The following is a 17830-nucleotide window of genomic DNA, read 5'->3' as shown; positions in this document are numbered from 1 at the left end:
ACATAAATATCGCGTTTTAAACGCAATATTTATGTTTTTATCTGCTGTTTATCGTAAAAAAGCGTGTGTGTTTTTTATTTATTTATAAAAATCATTTTTTTATATTTTTACTTTATTGTTTATTACCGAGATTTTGCCGAAAAAAAATCGAGATTTTCAATATTTTTTTTTTGGCTGCTGAGATTTTGCCATTTTTTTTTACTTTTTTGTCACTATCTATGGCTCGTCGTTTCCCCTCGATGGGTCGAGAAGGATCCAGAAACCTCTCGACTCTCTGTTGCTGAATTCTTCGCAGATCTTCTCTAGAGTATTCACAGCCGATAACAAGATCGCTTCTCTATCGAGAAGTTTCAAGAGTCCTCTTCACCGCCCTCTATATAAACCCCACCTTGTTTACCATCGTCCTCAACGCAAACAAAGAGAAACAAACGCGAAGAAATCACCATAATCGAGAGCTCTGCAACACTACCAATCGTTTTCGAACACACCCATCTTGTCTTTCTCGCTTTCTGAAGAAGAATAAGAATCAGACGTAGAGAGAATGTCGATCATTCCGAGCTTCTTCGGCCGACGCAGCAACGTCTTCGACCCCTTCTCCCTCGACGTTTGGGACCCCTTCGAGGGATTCCCCTTCTCCACCCTTTCACCACCCTCCAACCCCCGCTCCTCTTCCTTCTTCGGCGTCAGAAATGGCGAGACTTCCGCCTTCGCCAATACCCAGATCGATTGGAAGGAGACGCCCCAAGCCCACGTCTTCAAGGCCGACCTCCCGGGGCTCAAGAAGGAGGAGGTGAAAATCGAGATCGAGGAGGGGCGCGTGCTCCATATCAGCGGCGAGAGGAACAAGGAGGTCGAGGAGAAGAACGACCGCTGGCACCGCGTCGAGCGCAGCCGCGGCAAGTTCCTCCGCCGCTTCCGGCTGCCGGAAAACGCCAAGGTTGACCAGGTGAAGGCCGTGATGGAGAACGGCGTCCTCACGGTGACCGTCCCCAAGGAGGAGGCCAAGAAGCCCGACGTTAAGTCCATCGAGATCTCCGGCTGAGCGTCTTCTGCGGCCTCCCACCATTGAATCTGTTGCCTTCTCGCGTCTGACGTGAAGTTGTAGGATGTTGGTCTGTAAATTCTTGGTGGGGTTTGCTTTGTTCTTTGATGGATAGTGTTGGGTTCTTGGTGTGATTGTAGTAAATGGTTTTTGTGTCTTCTGTAGGCGTTTGTGTATGCTGTAAGCACGCTCTGTAGTGTTGAATATAATGGAAAACTAGTTGTTTGGAGTGACAACATAACTCCTGAATTTGACCCCTTTCTGCTTATGAATTTGCTTAATCTGTTTGATTTTCTCCCCCAACTTTAGTGTAGGCTGTAGCAGTTTGTTGTTTACTTGTTTTGCTTCATAGTGTTTGTAGTAATGCATTTTCTTATGTGGTTGATGAACTTCAGGTGGGGACGCCCTTTTCTTCTTGTTACCATCCTCATAGCCAAAGCCTTCTTTGCGTACTACTTCCAATGAAGGTTCATTAACATGCCTTTAATTGGACTGATAGAATCTTAGTCTTTTCCATCTTGGGTGTTGATGAATGCTTGACCTTCTTTGTGTCTGAATATCTGATTAATGGGAAGGGGACTTCTAGTACATAAAGCCAACGTCAATGCTGGAGCAAACCTTAGTGTCACCAAGTTTCTGTTGCTTTCCAGCCATAAATTTTCTCTCTTTGCTGTTGATGATCTTGACCGGCATAAAATATTTAGGATGATGTTCAGGGGGGTGTTTAGAGGTTTGAATGTGGGCATAGTCTCCTTTTGGTTTTCCAATTTTCTCCGGATGTCCATACTTATCTGTTGCTGGTGCCAGAGTTCAAATTTTTCATTAGTGCTGTACTTGCTTTGATATGTGGCTTTGTTATTCGTATTATGAAGTTGGATAGGTTTTGTTTTCAGAATGTTGGAATTGCTGTTTGAAATTGTAGTAGTTACCATTGTGGAGGTGCTACATGAGAAACAATGTAGAAATTGTTAAAGAGCTTCTTGAACTGAAAAGAAGAGCTATAAGAGCAGACTAGGATTGTATCTGTATGCTGCAGAAAGCCCTTTCTGCAGAAGTGCACTCGGGCTCCACTGCGTGCTAACACACGGCCCTATTTCTCCACGAGGAAAGAGCGCCCTGATTTGAATGGGAAACCACTCGGCAGGCAAATACATCCTAGAGGAGCAGTGGATGCAGTTGTGCGGGAGGTCGACTTGAACAAATGCGGCTCTCTGTTCATGGTAAAGTTAGCAAGAATATTGAAGCATTGTCGAATCTCATTATTTGGAGATGTGCCTTTGTCCCCCATGCAGATATTGACAGTCCTGTTCAGACTAAAAGAGTAATGGTCATCGTTTCTCATGTCACTTGGATTGGTCCTCTGCTACTTGAAGCTGTCACTGTGGCATGCTCTTCATCTTCATGAGAGCGTACTTGTTCCCTGGGATATGCTGACCTTGTCTGATCAGTCCTTAGCGGGGTGGAAAAGAGACAAATTAAAGATGTCACCGGGATATGCTAAAACTAATGATTATGTTGTTTGCTGTTGTGACTGGTAAGCAAAAATGCTTATAATTTTCAGTTGACCATGACAGAGTTATCAGCCATGAAAGCTTTATGAACTTTATTCTAGCTGTCTGATCCACATTCACATGCTTGGGTTTTACCATCTGTTTGCTTGAGATTTGTTACTGCAGGACATACTTTTTGCTGGGGTCCAGTCTCCCTGTGAATGTTCTTTGTGCAAAAGGCTTTTTGAAGTTGCTAATTTCTTGCATTTGACTGCGTTACCTTGTGTATGCATGCTCATCCAACCATTTCATCTGCCCTTTAGATGCACTTCATGCTGTACTGTTGTATACTGTAAGCCTTGTGTCTTCTTTGCTCATTAACAACCGCAAGCAAGTATTCACGTTATCTGTCATGGAGACAAGAACTCCTTTGAGACTTGATCTACTAATTCCATCACGAAGTAGCACTAATCCCGAGACACAATCAAAAGACAAATAAAAAGGATCTAAAGCATAAACATAATTCATTTAAGCAAAGATAAGAAGCAACATAGTTATACACCCACAAGAACACCTAGAAAATAAATAAATATTTTTTTATTAATTAGAAATGAACAAAAAAATTTACAAAATGAACCAAAAGCACTCAAACACACCCACATGTATATCTATCATCTCTTACCTATATAACAAATGGATGACGGCTAGTCAAATTAGCCGTTAAAGCTAGTCCAATTGACTAGTCAAACTAACTAAACTAGCTGTTAGAGTAAATCTGTAAAAACCGAAAAGTTTTGCTAATAAATTTTGTTCATATTACAAAATATTTCAAAAAAAAAAATGCAAATTGGGCCTAGATCCACATTTCGGATCTAGGACCCATAAAGGGGTAAATAGGTATAAATGATATCAACCACAAGTTAATAATAATAAAAATAATCAAATAAAAATTTTAATTATAAAGTTAATCCGAGGATCCACAGTTGGATCCATATCATTTGGGGGTGAGTTGCGGGTCTCGGGTCCGGACCCGAGCCACGCCCTATGTAACAGGGCTTATAAGAAAAAGGGGCAATCCGATAAGGGTTGCCCGATAAGTCTGAAACGAAAGAAGAAAGGGGGTTAGGGTTCTGAGAGAGAACCCTAACCGAAATCGCAGGAAGGAAAGAGAGGGAGGCTTGAAGCGCAGCCGCTGGAAGGAGGGGGCTTCGATTTTGCCAGGCCTTCCTCTTCAAAAGGGGGATCCCAAGTGGGTCTCTTTTCCCGATTCGTTCATCTCTCTCTCTCTCTCTCTCTCTCTCTCTCTCTCTCTCTCTCAGTGTGCGCACGCCGGAGGAAGGAGCCCCATCACCGGCGAGTCTCCGGCCATCCGCAAGTGTCAAAGGCCCCTCGAGCATCTCCTTTCACGGCAGTTGGGAGGAGCGTCACCAGTCTGCACCCCTCTGCGACGTTAGTCTCCGGCCACCGGAAAACCACCGTAAGAGGTACGGGTCCCCTCTTGTGAAGATGATTGAGAAATCGAACCCTGGTTCAATTTTATGTTGTTTTTCTTTGGATGAAACCCTTGGGAACCAGATGGAGTTCATGGTGGCTCGATTCTTTCTTTTTCTCCACGATAAGCTCCACCGATTAGGTGGCTGGGTCATGCCCAAACCAGAAAAAAAAAATATAAAATAGGGGGAACCGGGTTTCAGTCTTACGCTTAAAGGGGGATTAGGGGGTTTTTGGAATCAGACTGATTCCATCTATTACTATGCATTATTTCCGATTGTAGTTTTGGACCTAGATAAATGAAACTTTGTTAACTCCAGCATGAAGTGATGTAATTGGTCATGTTGAATTATTTTTTTTGAATTATATTTCCTTCTTGAGCCATACAAATTTGTCCTGCAAATATGAATTCATTTACTACACATCATATATAGTTTTTAACTTGCATCGGCCACAGACTGCCTGACGATTTTTTTTATGTGCTACATTTTACCTAAATGATAGTAGTGATTAGACTTTCATCATTCGGAGAAGGTTGGCATAGTTGCCTAACTCTTCGATGTATAAAGGTTGTGTAGTTCCTTTAACCATGAAATTGCCTAAACCGATGTCTGAGTATACTTAGGTGCTATCCATTTAATGTACAAATTATAGCAGATTATGATTTTTGTCCATGTTAAGCTTACACTGTGCTGAAATTTCCTATTTTGAGTATATTCCCATATCTATATTGGCGCATGTTCTAAACTTTGAATGCACAAACTATTATGTGTTCCAAGTCTGAGGGTTTACTCAAGGTCAACCGTGATATTATGAAATTATGCTATATAGAACTGAGTTAAACTAGATACCCAGCAGAAAGGGAAGTGATGTTCCAAGCACTGAACATCCTAAACAACATGTCTGCCTACCCCAGTAAATCCCTGATTTGGTTTTACGCTTGTTGATCCTTCCAAAATAAGTTCGTTGCTATATTTTTGTGTGAGGCTTTGGAAATGAACTTCTTGCATGGGAAAATCTGAATAATGCTATCCACGTGGCCGAAATGAAGAAAAGAAATATGACAAAAATGTCTGGTAGTAGGGGTCGTATTTGTATACTTTAAGACTTGGTTGAATGGTAGAGTTTTGTCTATGTACATGTTGGGACGAAATTTCACATGCCTATGACTAAATAAGTCTGTATGATTCAATATTCAACTGTAGTGGACTACATGAATATATTGGGCTGAGTTGTATGACAAATATATTCCCCTCTACTTATGCCTTGTAATGTTGTTCAGTTTTGACAGCTTACACAGGCCCAGATCGGGCCGGTGCATAGGCTGACAGGACCAGCCGAGTGGTTGGCTGGGTATGGAGAGAAAAAAAATGTGTAAAGGCTTGGCCTTATGCATGTTGCTTGAGGCTGGCAACAATGTTAATTAATATTTGAAGAAAAAGGAAAATCCGTTAAAAGATTTCGGGATAATACAAATCTAACTGCCATCATTAAGGCATGTGAGTATGTTTTTGATATGGGTAAGTGTGTATGGATGTAGGAAATGCACGTGACAAAGATGCATGAGAGGTGGGAAATTACATGCTTATTATTGACCTTGTTTTGTGTGTGCATATGCATTTGGCACAATAGTTTGATGTTATATAACACATCACTTTGGTTTTGTTGTGATGCACCGATGGCCTAATGGATCATCACCGGCCTTGATCGCCGAGAACTTGATTGTTGTTTCTTATATGTTTAATTGCATCACGTTAACCCCACAAGCTGGTAGGGCACACTACTACATTGTTCCCGTTGTCCTCACGGGCTGGAGTCCCGTAAGGGTTCCCGCAAGGGAGGATGCGGGTTTTCACTTTACTTTTGCATATGATGTTGCAAACTTAAAGAATTGACTTTAATAAAAATATAAGAAACAAGAACAGTGTAACTTATGTTCTGGGATCTTCCATCTGGAGAATGAAGATCTTAGAAGTCCGGTCTTGGGGAGACTGTGAGGATACAAAAACTTCATGTGCTTAAATTTTGGTCCCTTGAACCCGATGTTGAGGTTCTTTCTCATGACCACGGTTTTAGGGAGAGTCCATCACTTTACCCGGGATTGGTGTGTTTGACACAACTGTTGTTTATGGTACCAAGGAAGTGGCACGTGTGGGCGTGGGGTGTCCCTTGTGTCCCCGACATTAGATGTGGAGGTCTAATGTTCCGAAGCTAATTCGGTCGAGGGCTAAGTTGGAACCCAGTAATAAAATACAAATTATGTGCTAAGTTACCCTGGGAACCAACTTGACCTCGGGGATTTTACCCGTTGGGTGTATCCGCGGGCGATGAGAATTAAAAAAGAGGAACTTAAAATTTGTATGCATTTAATAGGGCATGCATATGGAAACATAAACTTAAATGAAAGAAAATAAGGTGTTCATACATTACACATATATCATGCATAATTTTGCTATGCATTAGATCATGCATGATCTGTTTCTCTTCCCTGATATATGTTGTTGGATGGGTGATGGTTACTCTTTAATGTATGTAGAATACCCTGCTTACTCAAAGTGAATATCTGTTATTGATTAAAGTTTTTGCATACTTAAAAGATGTTGCATGAATGCTTAAGTTGGATTGAGTAGATGTAATAATTGTTTTTCCTCAAGGAGAATTGCATAAAATTGTACTTGTGTTCTTTATGCTCATTTATTTTCATTAGAGGGATCTGTACGCAGAATCCTTTGGATTTCTGACCCCTCCTTTTTATGGTTTTTCACAAGAGCAGAAACTCAGTGAAACGACTGGTGTCTGGGCAAGTCATGGGTGTTACGCACTTGCTGGATAAATCTTAGAGGGACATCATGGCTTTACTTTTGTTTTCATTTTTGGTTCATTTAATGGATGTTGCACTTTCAATAATTCATGATGCAAGTGTCTCTAGACATGTTTATCAGTTTTTCAATAAATGAATAATGGTTTGATGTTGGTTTGGAAGATAGTGTAAGCTCTATCGTGGTGTGTGGTTATCCAGCGGTGAGTGGAACTGTAAAGGCCCCAGGTCTCTGGGAATATTTTCACATCTAGAAAAAAAAATCCGCATTTTCGAGGGGATGAGTTGGGTCGTTACAAAATCCTAGTCGCAAATGCTATACAAACGCCAATGGCTAGTTGGTCAATCTCATTTGACCAAAATGAAAAGTATATAAATAAATAAAATTACTAAATTTAGTCAAATAATGATTAATAATAATAAAAATAAAATCCCTATTCTACCCTAAAAGTATACAATATGGATACTTATCCTAAATTATCCTTTAATTAATCTAAATCACAATCAATATACTTTAATATACTTGGAATTACAATGAGAAAGAAAATACAATAAAAATACCTTTAAATATACCTTAGTATATTTAGGTATATAATACAATGCATATATCTTAACACCTCCTTTCAAAATTATGGTGGACAAATGAAAGTTTGCAAGCAAAATGCAATGGACAATAATAGATCTTCAATGGCTTCAAACAATAATCTTTATGGTGAATCTTTCAACAACAATAGATCTAAGGAAACTCCATGATCATTATTAAGAATCCAATCTTTCAAATCTCTAAAGAGCTTTCCATGACTTTGATTAGACCCTGCATTGTGATAACGACACAATACAACAACCACAACAAAAGGATAATAATACAAAATATAAAAAATTATATATATATATATATATATATATATATTAGTTAAATATATATGAACAAAGCATGACCAAACACACCAAAGATGTAAAATATAATATAAATTATAATAATATAAACAATCAAGAGAAAAACTATTTAAAAAAATTAAAAAACAGTTACAAGAACCAACAACTAAATACAGGCAAGAGATACAATGGACCTTTCTATTAAGATATCGTATATGGATTGGGTCCACGTTTGGATCCAAATCCAAATTCTATATTCAATGTGTGTTGTACATCATTGTGTTTTGATTTATTTATTGAGGACATTGTTGTCCATTGTACTAATGCTATTCTTTATAATTAGAAGTATTAGGTCACGACCCTAACAAGAAAGGGTTTTGGTGACTGCAACAATTACATCTCTCTCCTCCACTCTATTTTCTTTGCGTGAACAAGTTTTGGTGCTATCTCCTCAAATCTTAATATGGTATCAAAAGGTTAAGATTTCCAGGATTGAGATTTTTTCAGAAGGTGTGTCCCAGAAGATCTATAGCCATCTCCAAGTCTTCCTCAATTTTCTCTTCTCCTGGTTTTTCTTTCTCAACGTCTTTCAAGGTATCTTCCTAAATCTGATTGTTAATCTCTGATTCAAAATCAGTTTCCTTTGTCGACATCTTGATTTCTTTATTTTCTTTCTTCTTGTTGCCTTTTTCTAATATAAAAACCCCTCTTTTTATGTCCATCTCTTAGAAATTGTCGATCGTTTCCTTTTTCTGTTATTCTGTTTTACGGCATACCCAAAGTCTAATATCCCTCATCGTTAAAACACTTCTTTTATTACTCCGGCTCACGTGAACAGAAAGCTACGTCTGTTCACGTGTGCTTTCTTAAGTCTATTTTTCCTTACCCAAATACATATATAGTGTTCTTGTCATTCAGTCTGTACTCTGTTCACATAAACAAATTCTTTATCTCTTTCATATTAAACATTACCGTTAATATCATTGTTTTGGAATTTATGTTAATAAAGCATTAGCAGCTTCTTTTATCCTTTGTTTTGACACACCAGATCAGATTTCAATAATAATCTGATTTGACGTGCTGCCTATATCTCTGTCTAGCAATCCTAAACAAAAAAGGAAAAAGAAAAGGAAGAGAAAGTTGAACAACGGCTAAAGCAGAAGTTGTTATTCCATTGTGATCAAAGGGATCCTTGCTCTCTTCATTCTTGGTGTCGTTCTTTTAATCATGGATTCTTTTACTTCTCAATTTGGTCTTTCGTACAACTTTCTTAGTCAGCTTGTTTATGAAAAACTGAACAACAACTTTCTGACTTGGATGAGGCAAATTGCTCCTTTTATCAGAAGCCAAGATCTTTCAGGACATCTAGATGGATCAGTTCCAGTCCCACCAGAATTTGTCATGCAGAGATGGGGTTGTTTCTACTAAATTGGTCTGAAACTCTAATTTTATTTCTTGGATGAAGCGTGACCAAGCTTTGGTCGCTTATATTACCTCTACCTTATCTCAAGAGGTTCTAGTTGCCATTCCTGATGATTGTTCAGCAAAGGAGCTATAGGACAAATTGGTTCAGACGTACACACAGATATTAGAAGCCAGAGTTTTATATTTGAAGCATGAATTTCAGTTACTCAAAAAGAGATCTATGCCCATTATAGAATTTCTGAATCAGGTCAAGTGCATCACAGATCAACTAGCAGTTGTTGGGTGTGCAGTGTCAGATAAAGATAAAGTACAACAAACTATGAGTGGATTGGGTCAGGAGTATCATGTCCTTGTCACTTCTTTGTTGTGCTTGCCTGTTTTGCCCAGTTTTGAGGATCTTCGTGCTAAATTGCTACAATATGAGATGACATTGAAAAGAATGACAAGTCAGCCTGTGAGGTAGACAAATACTCACGATGTCCTTGCCACTGGGGTCACTTTTGGACGTGGTTGCGGAGATAACCTTTTTACAGGAGGACGTGGCAGAGGTAGATGATCACACGGAGGACGCGGGCTATTACCAACTTCGAGCATATCTTTTTCTGGTAATCAAAATCAAAGGGCTATTCCAATTTATTTTCTATGTAATAACCGAGGGCACATTAAATCCAACTGCTGGTTTAATTCACAAAATAAAGGCAAAGCTCAAAAAGGAAAATTTCCATTGACTAAGAGGGAATCAGAGACACTTAAAGTTAGTGGAGAAGCAAAGGAACTCCTCTTGGCCATGCTATCTGGGTTAAACCTTAAGCAGGATGATCAAGAAGTGTGGTACGTTGACTCTGGAGCAGCCACACATGTTAAAGGTAATGCTGGTAAGCTCTCTACTTTAATTCCTTATTTTGGTAAAAACAACATAGTTATTGGAGATGACTCTCACCACTCCATTTCACATATTAAAAATGTGCATATTCCTTTGTCAGAGTCTTCGTCACTTTCTTTGGCTAATATCTTTCATGCCCCCGACATCAAGAAAAATATTGTTTCAGTTTCTAAACTAATAGATGGTATGAATTTCTCAGTTGAGTTTACTCCTTCAGTTTATGTCATGGATCTTTGAACGAAGGAGACGTTCGCTAAAGGAAAATGACAAGAGAACATGTATGTCTTTTAAGAGAATCTTTCTATTCGTGGTTCTTGTGTCTTGAAGTCGGAGCCTAAGTTTGTCTAGTCGCCATCCACAAAATGTGTTTTCAATCTAGCTAAATGTAATAAGCCAAACATATGGCATTCTCGTCTTGGTCATTGTAATCATGCTTTTATTGAAAGGCTTGTATCTAATAATCTAATTCCTAAGTCTAGTTTGAATTATAAATCAGACAACGAAATGTGTTCAAGTTGTCAACTTTGTAAAAGTCATGTTCTCCCCTTTGTGTTGATGAATAAAAGAGCTTCAGGACCTTTCGAGGTTATTTGTTCTGATGTTTGGGGACCTGCTCCTGAATCTTTTATTTTTGGTAGTCGATGTTATGTTTCCTTTATTAATAGCTTTTCTCGATACACTTGGATATTTTTCATGAAACATAAGTCTGAAGTCCTTGATATTTTTTGTTGTTTCCATGCTTTCGTTGAGAAACAATTTTCTTCTAATATTGTGCATTTTCAATTTGATGGAGTGGAGGAGTACTCCTCTAGAAAATGTGTTGATTTTCTCTAAGATAATAGGATTGATCGTAGATTGTCTTGCCCACATACTTCTCAGCAAAATGGCATTGCTGAGCAAAAATATCAACATATTATTGAAAGTGTGATGAGTATGATGCATGACAGTGGGGTTCCCATTAGCCTCTGGACTGAAGCCTTTCATTCAGCCGTTTGTATCATAAATCGGTTGCCCATGCCTATTTTGAACAATGCATCGCCCTATTTTACTTTGTTTGGTGTGCGTCCCAGTTATGATGGACTACGAAGTTTTGGATGCATATGTTATGTGCATATTGACAAGACCTTGCGAAATAAATTTTAGGACAAAGCATCTAAGTGCAGGTTTGTAGGCTATGCAAATGATTACAAAGGATACAGGTGCTACGATCCTGCTAACGGGCGCATTAAAATATCTAGAAATGTTGTTTTTGATGAAGGTAACTTTGAAAATAGTGTTGATACTAGTACTCTTATACAACCAAGCCCTAATGTGTCTGTTTATCATCTTTGGTTAAGTGCAAAGCTTTTCTCTAACATGGATGGGGATTATTCTTTTGACTGTATACATGAATCTTCATCTTCAGCCAACATCCCAACAGACCAGAATGATGTTCATAGTGTCGTCCCATTCTCAGGTGTGGGCAGATACAAAGAGAACATCTATATAAGAAGAGGAAGGGAACCAACTATTTCTTTAAAGGAACAGTCAAGTGTCACACTTGATCCATGTTCATCTTCCACAGAACAGGTGCCCTTAAGAAGATCGAAAAGGATTCGGCATCCTATTGAAAGGTGCGTCAGTTATGAAAACTTCACCATGGATTTCCCACTCTTTTTATTCAAAATTGAGAAACAAGATGAACCAATCAGTTTATATCAAGGTGCTCAGTCAAATAAGTGGATGGAGGCGATGAATGAAGAAATAGAGGCCCTTCATGAGTGTCAAACTTGGAAAATTGTCCCATGACCTCCAGACAAAAATGTCGTTGGATTGAGATGAGTATATAAAATTAAGCATAAGCCAGATGGAAGTATTGAACAATATAAAGCTCGCCTAGTAGCGAATGGGTTCACATAGGAATATGGACAAGATTATGATGAAACTTTCAGTCCAGTTGTCAAGATGGGAACAATTCGAATTATTCTCTCCCTTGCCATTGACCATGGATGGAGTCTCAGTCAGCTAGATGTTAAAAACGCTTTCCTCCATGGCGATTTGAAGGAAGAAGTATATATGGAGCAACCCCGGGGGTATGCTTAAGGTGATTTTAAGGAGAATGTGTGTAAATTGAAGAGAGCACTTTATGGCTTAAGCAAGCTTCAAGATCTTGGTTCGAGATTTTTTCGTTCGAGATTCAGAAGCATGGTTTTCATTATTCTCAACTCGATCATTCCTTATTTATTTTCCAAGGTACACACTGCTGTATTGTTGTTGATATATGTTGATGATATCATCATCAATGGCAATGCACCAAGCGACATTCAAGAAGTTAAAGGATTTACTGAGTAAGAGGTTTAAGATGAAAGACCTCGGTACTTTAAGATACTAGGTTACTAGGGATGGCAGTGGATCAGGACCCACCCTACCTCATCCCGTTTGGACTGGGGATGGAGGATATGAATCGGGGATGTTGGTTAAAATCAAAACCTGTGCGAGGATGGACTTATGCTTTTTCTCACATTGCCTCGTCCGTCTTGTTCCACCCAACCCTGTCCCCAATCCTTTTTTTAGAGATGGCAATGGATCCAGGAGAAACGGGGTCCCGCCCCACCTTCCCTCTTTAGACCGGGGATTGAGGACATGAAACGGAGATGAAGGCAGCAATAGAGGTTAAAATCAAAACTCATGCAAGGATGGAGACCGGAATGAAGAGCAGGATTTTTAGACCGGGCAGGGGTGGAGACCTTGTTCCCTGCCCCAGTCCACAAACATTATTATAGGTTACATTTTTTTTTGAACAGCTTCATTCTAAAAAAAATCTAAAAACCACAAATTTTATAAGCTTTCCTATTGGTCTGGGTATAGGTCGATTCGAGTTCAAGTATGAAATGGGTTGAAGTACATAATCGAATCAGATTATAGACGATTCGGTTTTTACAATATGAAGAAATATTTGGGTCAGGTATAAAAATCAGGATGGGTTCAAACAGATTCAGGTCTTTATTTGCAATACCCAAGACCCAATTCATTTTTGTTATGGGTCTATATTTTTTACCCGACCTACCTAACCCACACGTCCTCTAGAATCGTGTCAAATCAAGTACAATCTGTTTGAAACTTCGGGTCATGTCGGGTATAATCGGTTTGAAACTTTGGGTTGGGTCCGGTATACCGAACCCACTTACACACTGACAATTAGGCATTTCCCTGAGATTTCCCAAAAAACAAAAACTTCTATAACTTATCGTAAGAATTTCAAGAGAACGAGCCAAGTCAAATCTCGTGAGATTTATGAAAATTTCGCTAATATCACGAGAAACTACCCTGAAAGTTAAACACTGCAATTTCTCGTGATCTTTTCATCAGAAACATAAATATCGCGTTTTAAACGCAATATTTATGTTTTTATCTGCTGTTTATCGTAAAAAAGCGTGTGTGTTTTTTATTTATTTATAAAAATCATTTTTTTATATTTTTACTTTATTGTTTATTACCGAGATTTTGCCGAAAAAAAATCGAGATTTTCAATATTTTTTTTTTGGCTGCTGAGATTTTGCCATTTTTTTTTACTTTTTTGTCACTATCTATGGCTCGTCGTTTCCCCTCGATGGGTCGAGAAGGATCCAGAAACCTCTCGACTCTCTGTTGCTGAATTCTTCGCAGATCTTCTCTAGAGTATTCACAGCCGATAACAAGATCGCTTCTCTATCGAGAAGTTTCAAGAGTCCTCTTCACCGCCCTCTATATAAACCCCACCTTGTTTACCATCGTCCTCAACGCAAACAAAGAGAAACAAACGCGAAGAAATCACCATAATCGAGAGCTCTGCAACACTACCAATCGTTTTCGAACACACCCATCTTGTCTTTCTCGCTTTCTGAAGAAGAATAAGAATCAGACGTAGAGAGAATGTCGATCATTCCGAGCTTCTTCGGCCGACGCAGCAACGTCTTCGACCCCTTCTCCCTCGACGTTTGGGACCCCTTCGAGGGATTCCCCTTCTCCACCCTTTCACCACCCTCCAACCCCCGCTCCTCTTCCTTCTTCGGCGTCAGAAATGGCGAGACTTCCGCCTTCGCCAATACCCAGATCGATTGGAAGGAGACGCCCCAAGCCCACGTCTTCAAGGCCGACCTCCCGGGGCTCAAGAAGGAGGAGGTGAAAATCGAGATCGAGGAGGGGCGCGTGCTCCATATCAGCGGCGAGAGGAACAAGGAGGTCGAGGAGAAGAACGACCGCTGGCACCGCGTCGAGCGCAGCCGCGGCAAGTTCCTCCGCCGCTTCCGGCTGCCGGAAAACGCCAAGGTTGACCAGGTGAAGGCCGTGATGGAGAACGGCGTCCTCACGGTGACCGTCCCCAAGGAGGAGGCCAAGAAGCCCGACGTTAAGTCCATCGAGATCTCCGGCTGAGCGTCTTCTGCGGCCTCCCACCATTGAATCTGTTGCCTTCTCGCGTCTGACGTGAAGTTGTAGGATGTTGGTCTGTAAATTCTTGGTGGGGTTTGCTTTGTTCTTTGATGGATAGTGTTGGGTTCTTGGTGTGATTGTAGTAAATGGTTTTTGTGTCTTCTGTAGGCGTTTGTGTATGCTGTAAGCACGCTCTGTAGTGTTGAATATAATGGAAAACTAGTTGTTTGGAGTGACAACATAACTCCTGAATTTGACCCCTTTCTGCTTATGAATTTGCTTAATCTGTTTGATTTTCTCCCCCAACTTTAGTGTAGGCTGTAGCAGTTTGTTGTTTACTTGTTTTGCTTCATAGTGTTTGTAGTAATGCATTTTCTTATGTGGTTGATGAACTTCAGGTGGGGACGCCCTTTTCTTCTTGTTACCATCCTCATAGCCAAAGCCTTCTTTGCGTACTACTTCCAATGAAGGTTCATTAACATGCCTTTAATTGGACTGATAGAATCTTAGTCTTTTCCATCTTGGGTGTTGATGAATGCTTGACCTTCTTTGTGTCTGAATATCTGATTAATGGGAAGGGGACTTCTAGTACATAAAGCCAACGTCAATGCTGGAGCAAACCTTAGTGTCACCAAGTTTCTGTTGCTTTCCAGCCATAAATTTTCTCTCTTTGCTGTTGATGATCTTGACCGGCATAAAATATTTAGGATGATGTTCAGGGGGGTGTTTAGAGGTTTGAATGTGGGCATAGTCTCCTTTTGGTTTTCCAATTTTCTCCGGATGTCCATACTTATCTGTTGCTGGTGCCAGAGTTCAAATTTTTCATTAGTGCTGTACTTGCTTTGATATGTGGCTTTGTTATTCGTATTATGAAGTTGGATAGGTTTTGTTTTCAGAATGTTGGAATTGCTGTTTGAAATTGTAGTAGTTACCATTGTGGAGGTGCTACATGAGAAACAATGTAGAAATTGTTAAAGAGCTTCTTGAACTGAAAAGAAGAGCTATAAGAGCAGACTAGGATTGTATCTGTATGCTGCAGAAAGCCCTTTCTGCAGAAGTGCACTCGGGCTCCACTGCGTGCTAACACACGGCCCTATTTCTCCACGAGGAAAGAGCGCCCTGATTTGAATGGGAAACCACTCGGCAGGCAAATACATCCTAGAGGAGCAGTGGATGCAGTTGTGCGGGAGGTCGACTTGAACAAATGCGGCTCTCTGTTCATGGTAAAGTTAGCAAGAATATTGAAGCATTGTCGAATCTCATTATTTGGAGATGTGCCTTTGTCCCCCATGCAGATATTGACAGTCCTGTTCAGACTAAAAGAGTAATGGTCATCGTTTCTCATGTCACTTGGATTGGTCCTCTGCTACTTGAAGCTGTCACTGTGGCATGCTCTTCATCTTCATGAGAGCGTACTTGTTCCCTGGGATATGCTGACCTTGTCTGATCAGTCCTTAGCGGGGTGGAAAAGAGACAAATTAAAGATGTCACCGGGATATGCTAAAACTAATGATTATGTTGTTTGCTGTTGTGACTGGTAAGCAAAAATGCTTATAATTTTCAGTTGACCATGACAGAGTTATCAGCCATGAAAGCTTTATGAACTTTATTCTAGCTGTCTGATCCACATTCACATGCTTGGGTTTTACCATCTGTTTGCTTGAGATTTGTTACTGCAGGACATACTTTTTGCTGGGGTCCAGTCTCCCTGTGAATGTTCTTTGTGCAAAAGGCTTTTTGAAGTTGCTAATTTCTTGCATTTGACTGCGTTACCTTGTGTATGCATGCTCATCCAACCATTTCATCTGCCCTTTAGATGCACTTCATGCTGTACTGTTGTATACTGTAAGCCTTGTGTCTTCTTTGCTCATTAACAACCGCAAGCAAGTATTCACGTTATCTGTCATGGAGACAAGAACTCCTTTGAGACTTGATCTACTAATTCCATCACGAAGTAGCACTAATCCCGAGACACAATCAAAAGACAAATAAAAAGGATCTAAAGCATAAACATAATTCATTTAAGCAAAGATAAGAAGCAACATAGTTATACACCCACAAGAACACCTAGAAAATAAATAAATATTTTTTTATTAATTAGAAATGAACAAAAAAATTTACAAAATGAACCAAAAGCACTCAAACACACCCACATGTATATCTATCATCTCTTACCTATATAACAAATGGATGACGGCTAGTCAAATTAGCCGTTAAAGCTAGTCCAATTGACTAGTCAAACTAACTAAACTAGCTGTTAGAGTAAATCTGTAAAAACCGAAAAGTTTTGCTAATAAATTTTGTTCATATTACAAAATATTTCAAAAAAAAAATGCAAATTGGGCCTAGATCCACATTTCGGATCTAGGACCCATAAAGGGGTAAATAGGTATAAATGATATCAACCACAAGTTAATAATAATAAAAATAATCAAATAAAAATTTTAATTATAAAGTTAATCCGAGGATCCACAGTTGGATCCATATCATTTGGGGGCGAGTTGCGGGTCTCGGGTCCGGACCCGAGCCGCGCCCTATGTAACAGGGCTTATAAGAAAAAGGGGCAATCCGATAAGGGTTGCCCGATAAGTCTGAAACGAAAGAAGAAAGGGGGTTAGGGTTCTGAGAGAGAACCCTAACCGAAATCGCAGGAAGGAAAGAGAGGGAGGCTTGAAGCGCAGCCGCTGGAAGGAGGGGGCTTCGATTTTGCCAGGCCTTCCTCTTCAAAAGGGGGATCCCAAGTGGGTCTCTTTTCCCGATTCGTTCATCTCTCTCTCTCTCTCTCTCTCTCTCTCTCTCTCTCTCGGTGTGCGCACGCCGGAGGAAGGAGCCCCATCACCGGCGAGTCTCCGGCCATCCGCAAGTGTCAAAGGCCCCTCGAGCATCTCCTTTCACGGCAGTTGGGAGGAGCGTCACCAGTCTGCACCCCTCTGCGACGTTAGTCTCCGGCCACCGGAAAACCACCGTAAGAGGTACGGGTCCCCTCTTGTGAAGATGATTGAGAAATCGAACCCTGGTTCGATTTTATGTTGTTTTTCTTTGGATGAAACCCTTGGGAACCAGATGGAGTTCATGGTGGCTCGATTCTTTCTTTTTCTCCACGATAAGCTCCACCGATTAGGTGGCTGGGTCATGCCCAAACCAGAAAAAAAAAATATAAAATAGGGGGAACCGGGTTTCAGTCTTACGCTTAAAGGGGGATTAGGGGGTTTTTGGAATCAGACTGATTCCATCTATTACTATGCATTATTTCCGATTGTAGTTTTGGACCTAGATAAATGAAACTTTGTTAACTCCAGCATGAAGTGATGTAATTGGTCATGTTGAATTATTTTTTTTGAATTATATTTCCTTCTTGAGCCATACAAATTTGTCCTGCAAATATGAATTCATTTACTACACATCATATATAGTTT

The 17830-nt window shown here is 40.0% G+C and overlaps 2 protein-coding genes across 2 annotated transcripts; both read left to right on the top strand.

The window, feature by feature from the left end:
* The first annotated feature begins 393 nt into the window (after nucleotides 1-393).
* Nucleotides 394-1275, top strand: LOC149821421 (17.8 kDa class I heat shock protein-like). Its single transcript, XM_089982975.1, has one exon. It carries the CDS (start codon nucleotides 542-544, stop codon nucleotides 1040-1042), a length of 501 nt encoding a protein of 166 aa, XP_089839101.1. The 5' UTR covers nucleotides 394-541; the 3' UTR covers nucleotides 1043-1275.
* Nucleotides 1276-13768: 12493 nt separating this feature from the next.
* LOC149821420 (17.8 kDa class I heat shock protein-like) lies at nucleotides 13769-14650 on the top strand. The gene has a single exon (XM_089983254.1). It carries the CDS (start codon nucleotides 13917-13919, stop codon nucleotides 14415-14417), a length of 501 nt encoding a protein of 166 aa, XP_089839380.1. The 5' UTR covers nucleotides 13769-13916; the 3' UTR covers nucleotides 14418-14650.
* Nucleotides 14651-17830: the final 3180 nt, after the last annotated feature.

This window comes from Nuphar pumila, chromosome 12 (genome assembly GCF_984573655.1).
Source record: "Nuphar pumila chromosome 12, dmNupPumi1.hap1.1, whole genome shotgun sequence".
Lineage (NCBI taxonomy): Eukaryota > Viridiplantae > Streptophyta > Magnoliopsida > Nymphaeales > Nymphaeaceae > Nuphar > Nuphar pumila.
This window is presented reverse-complemented; position numbering and strand designations above follow the sequence as displayed.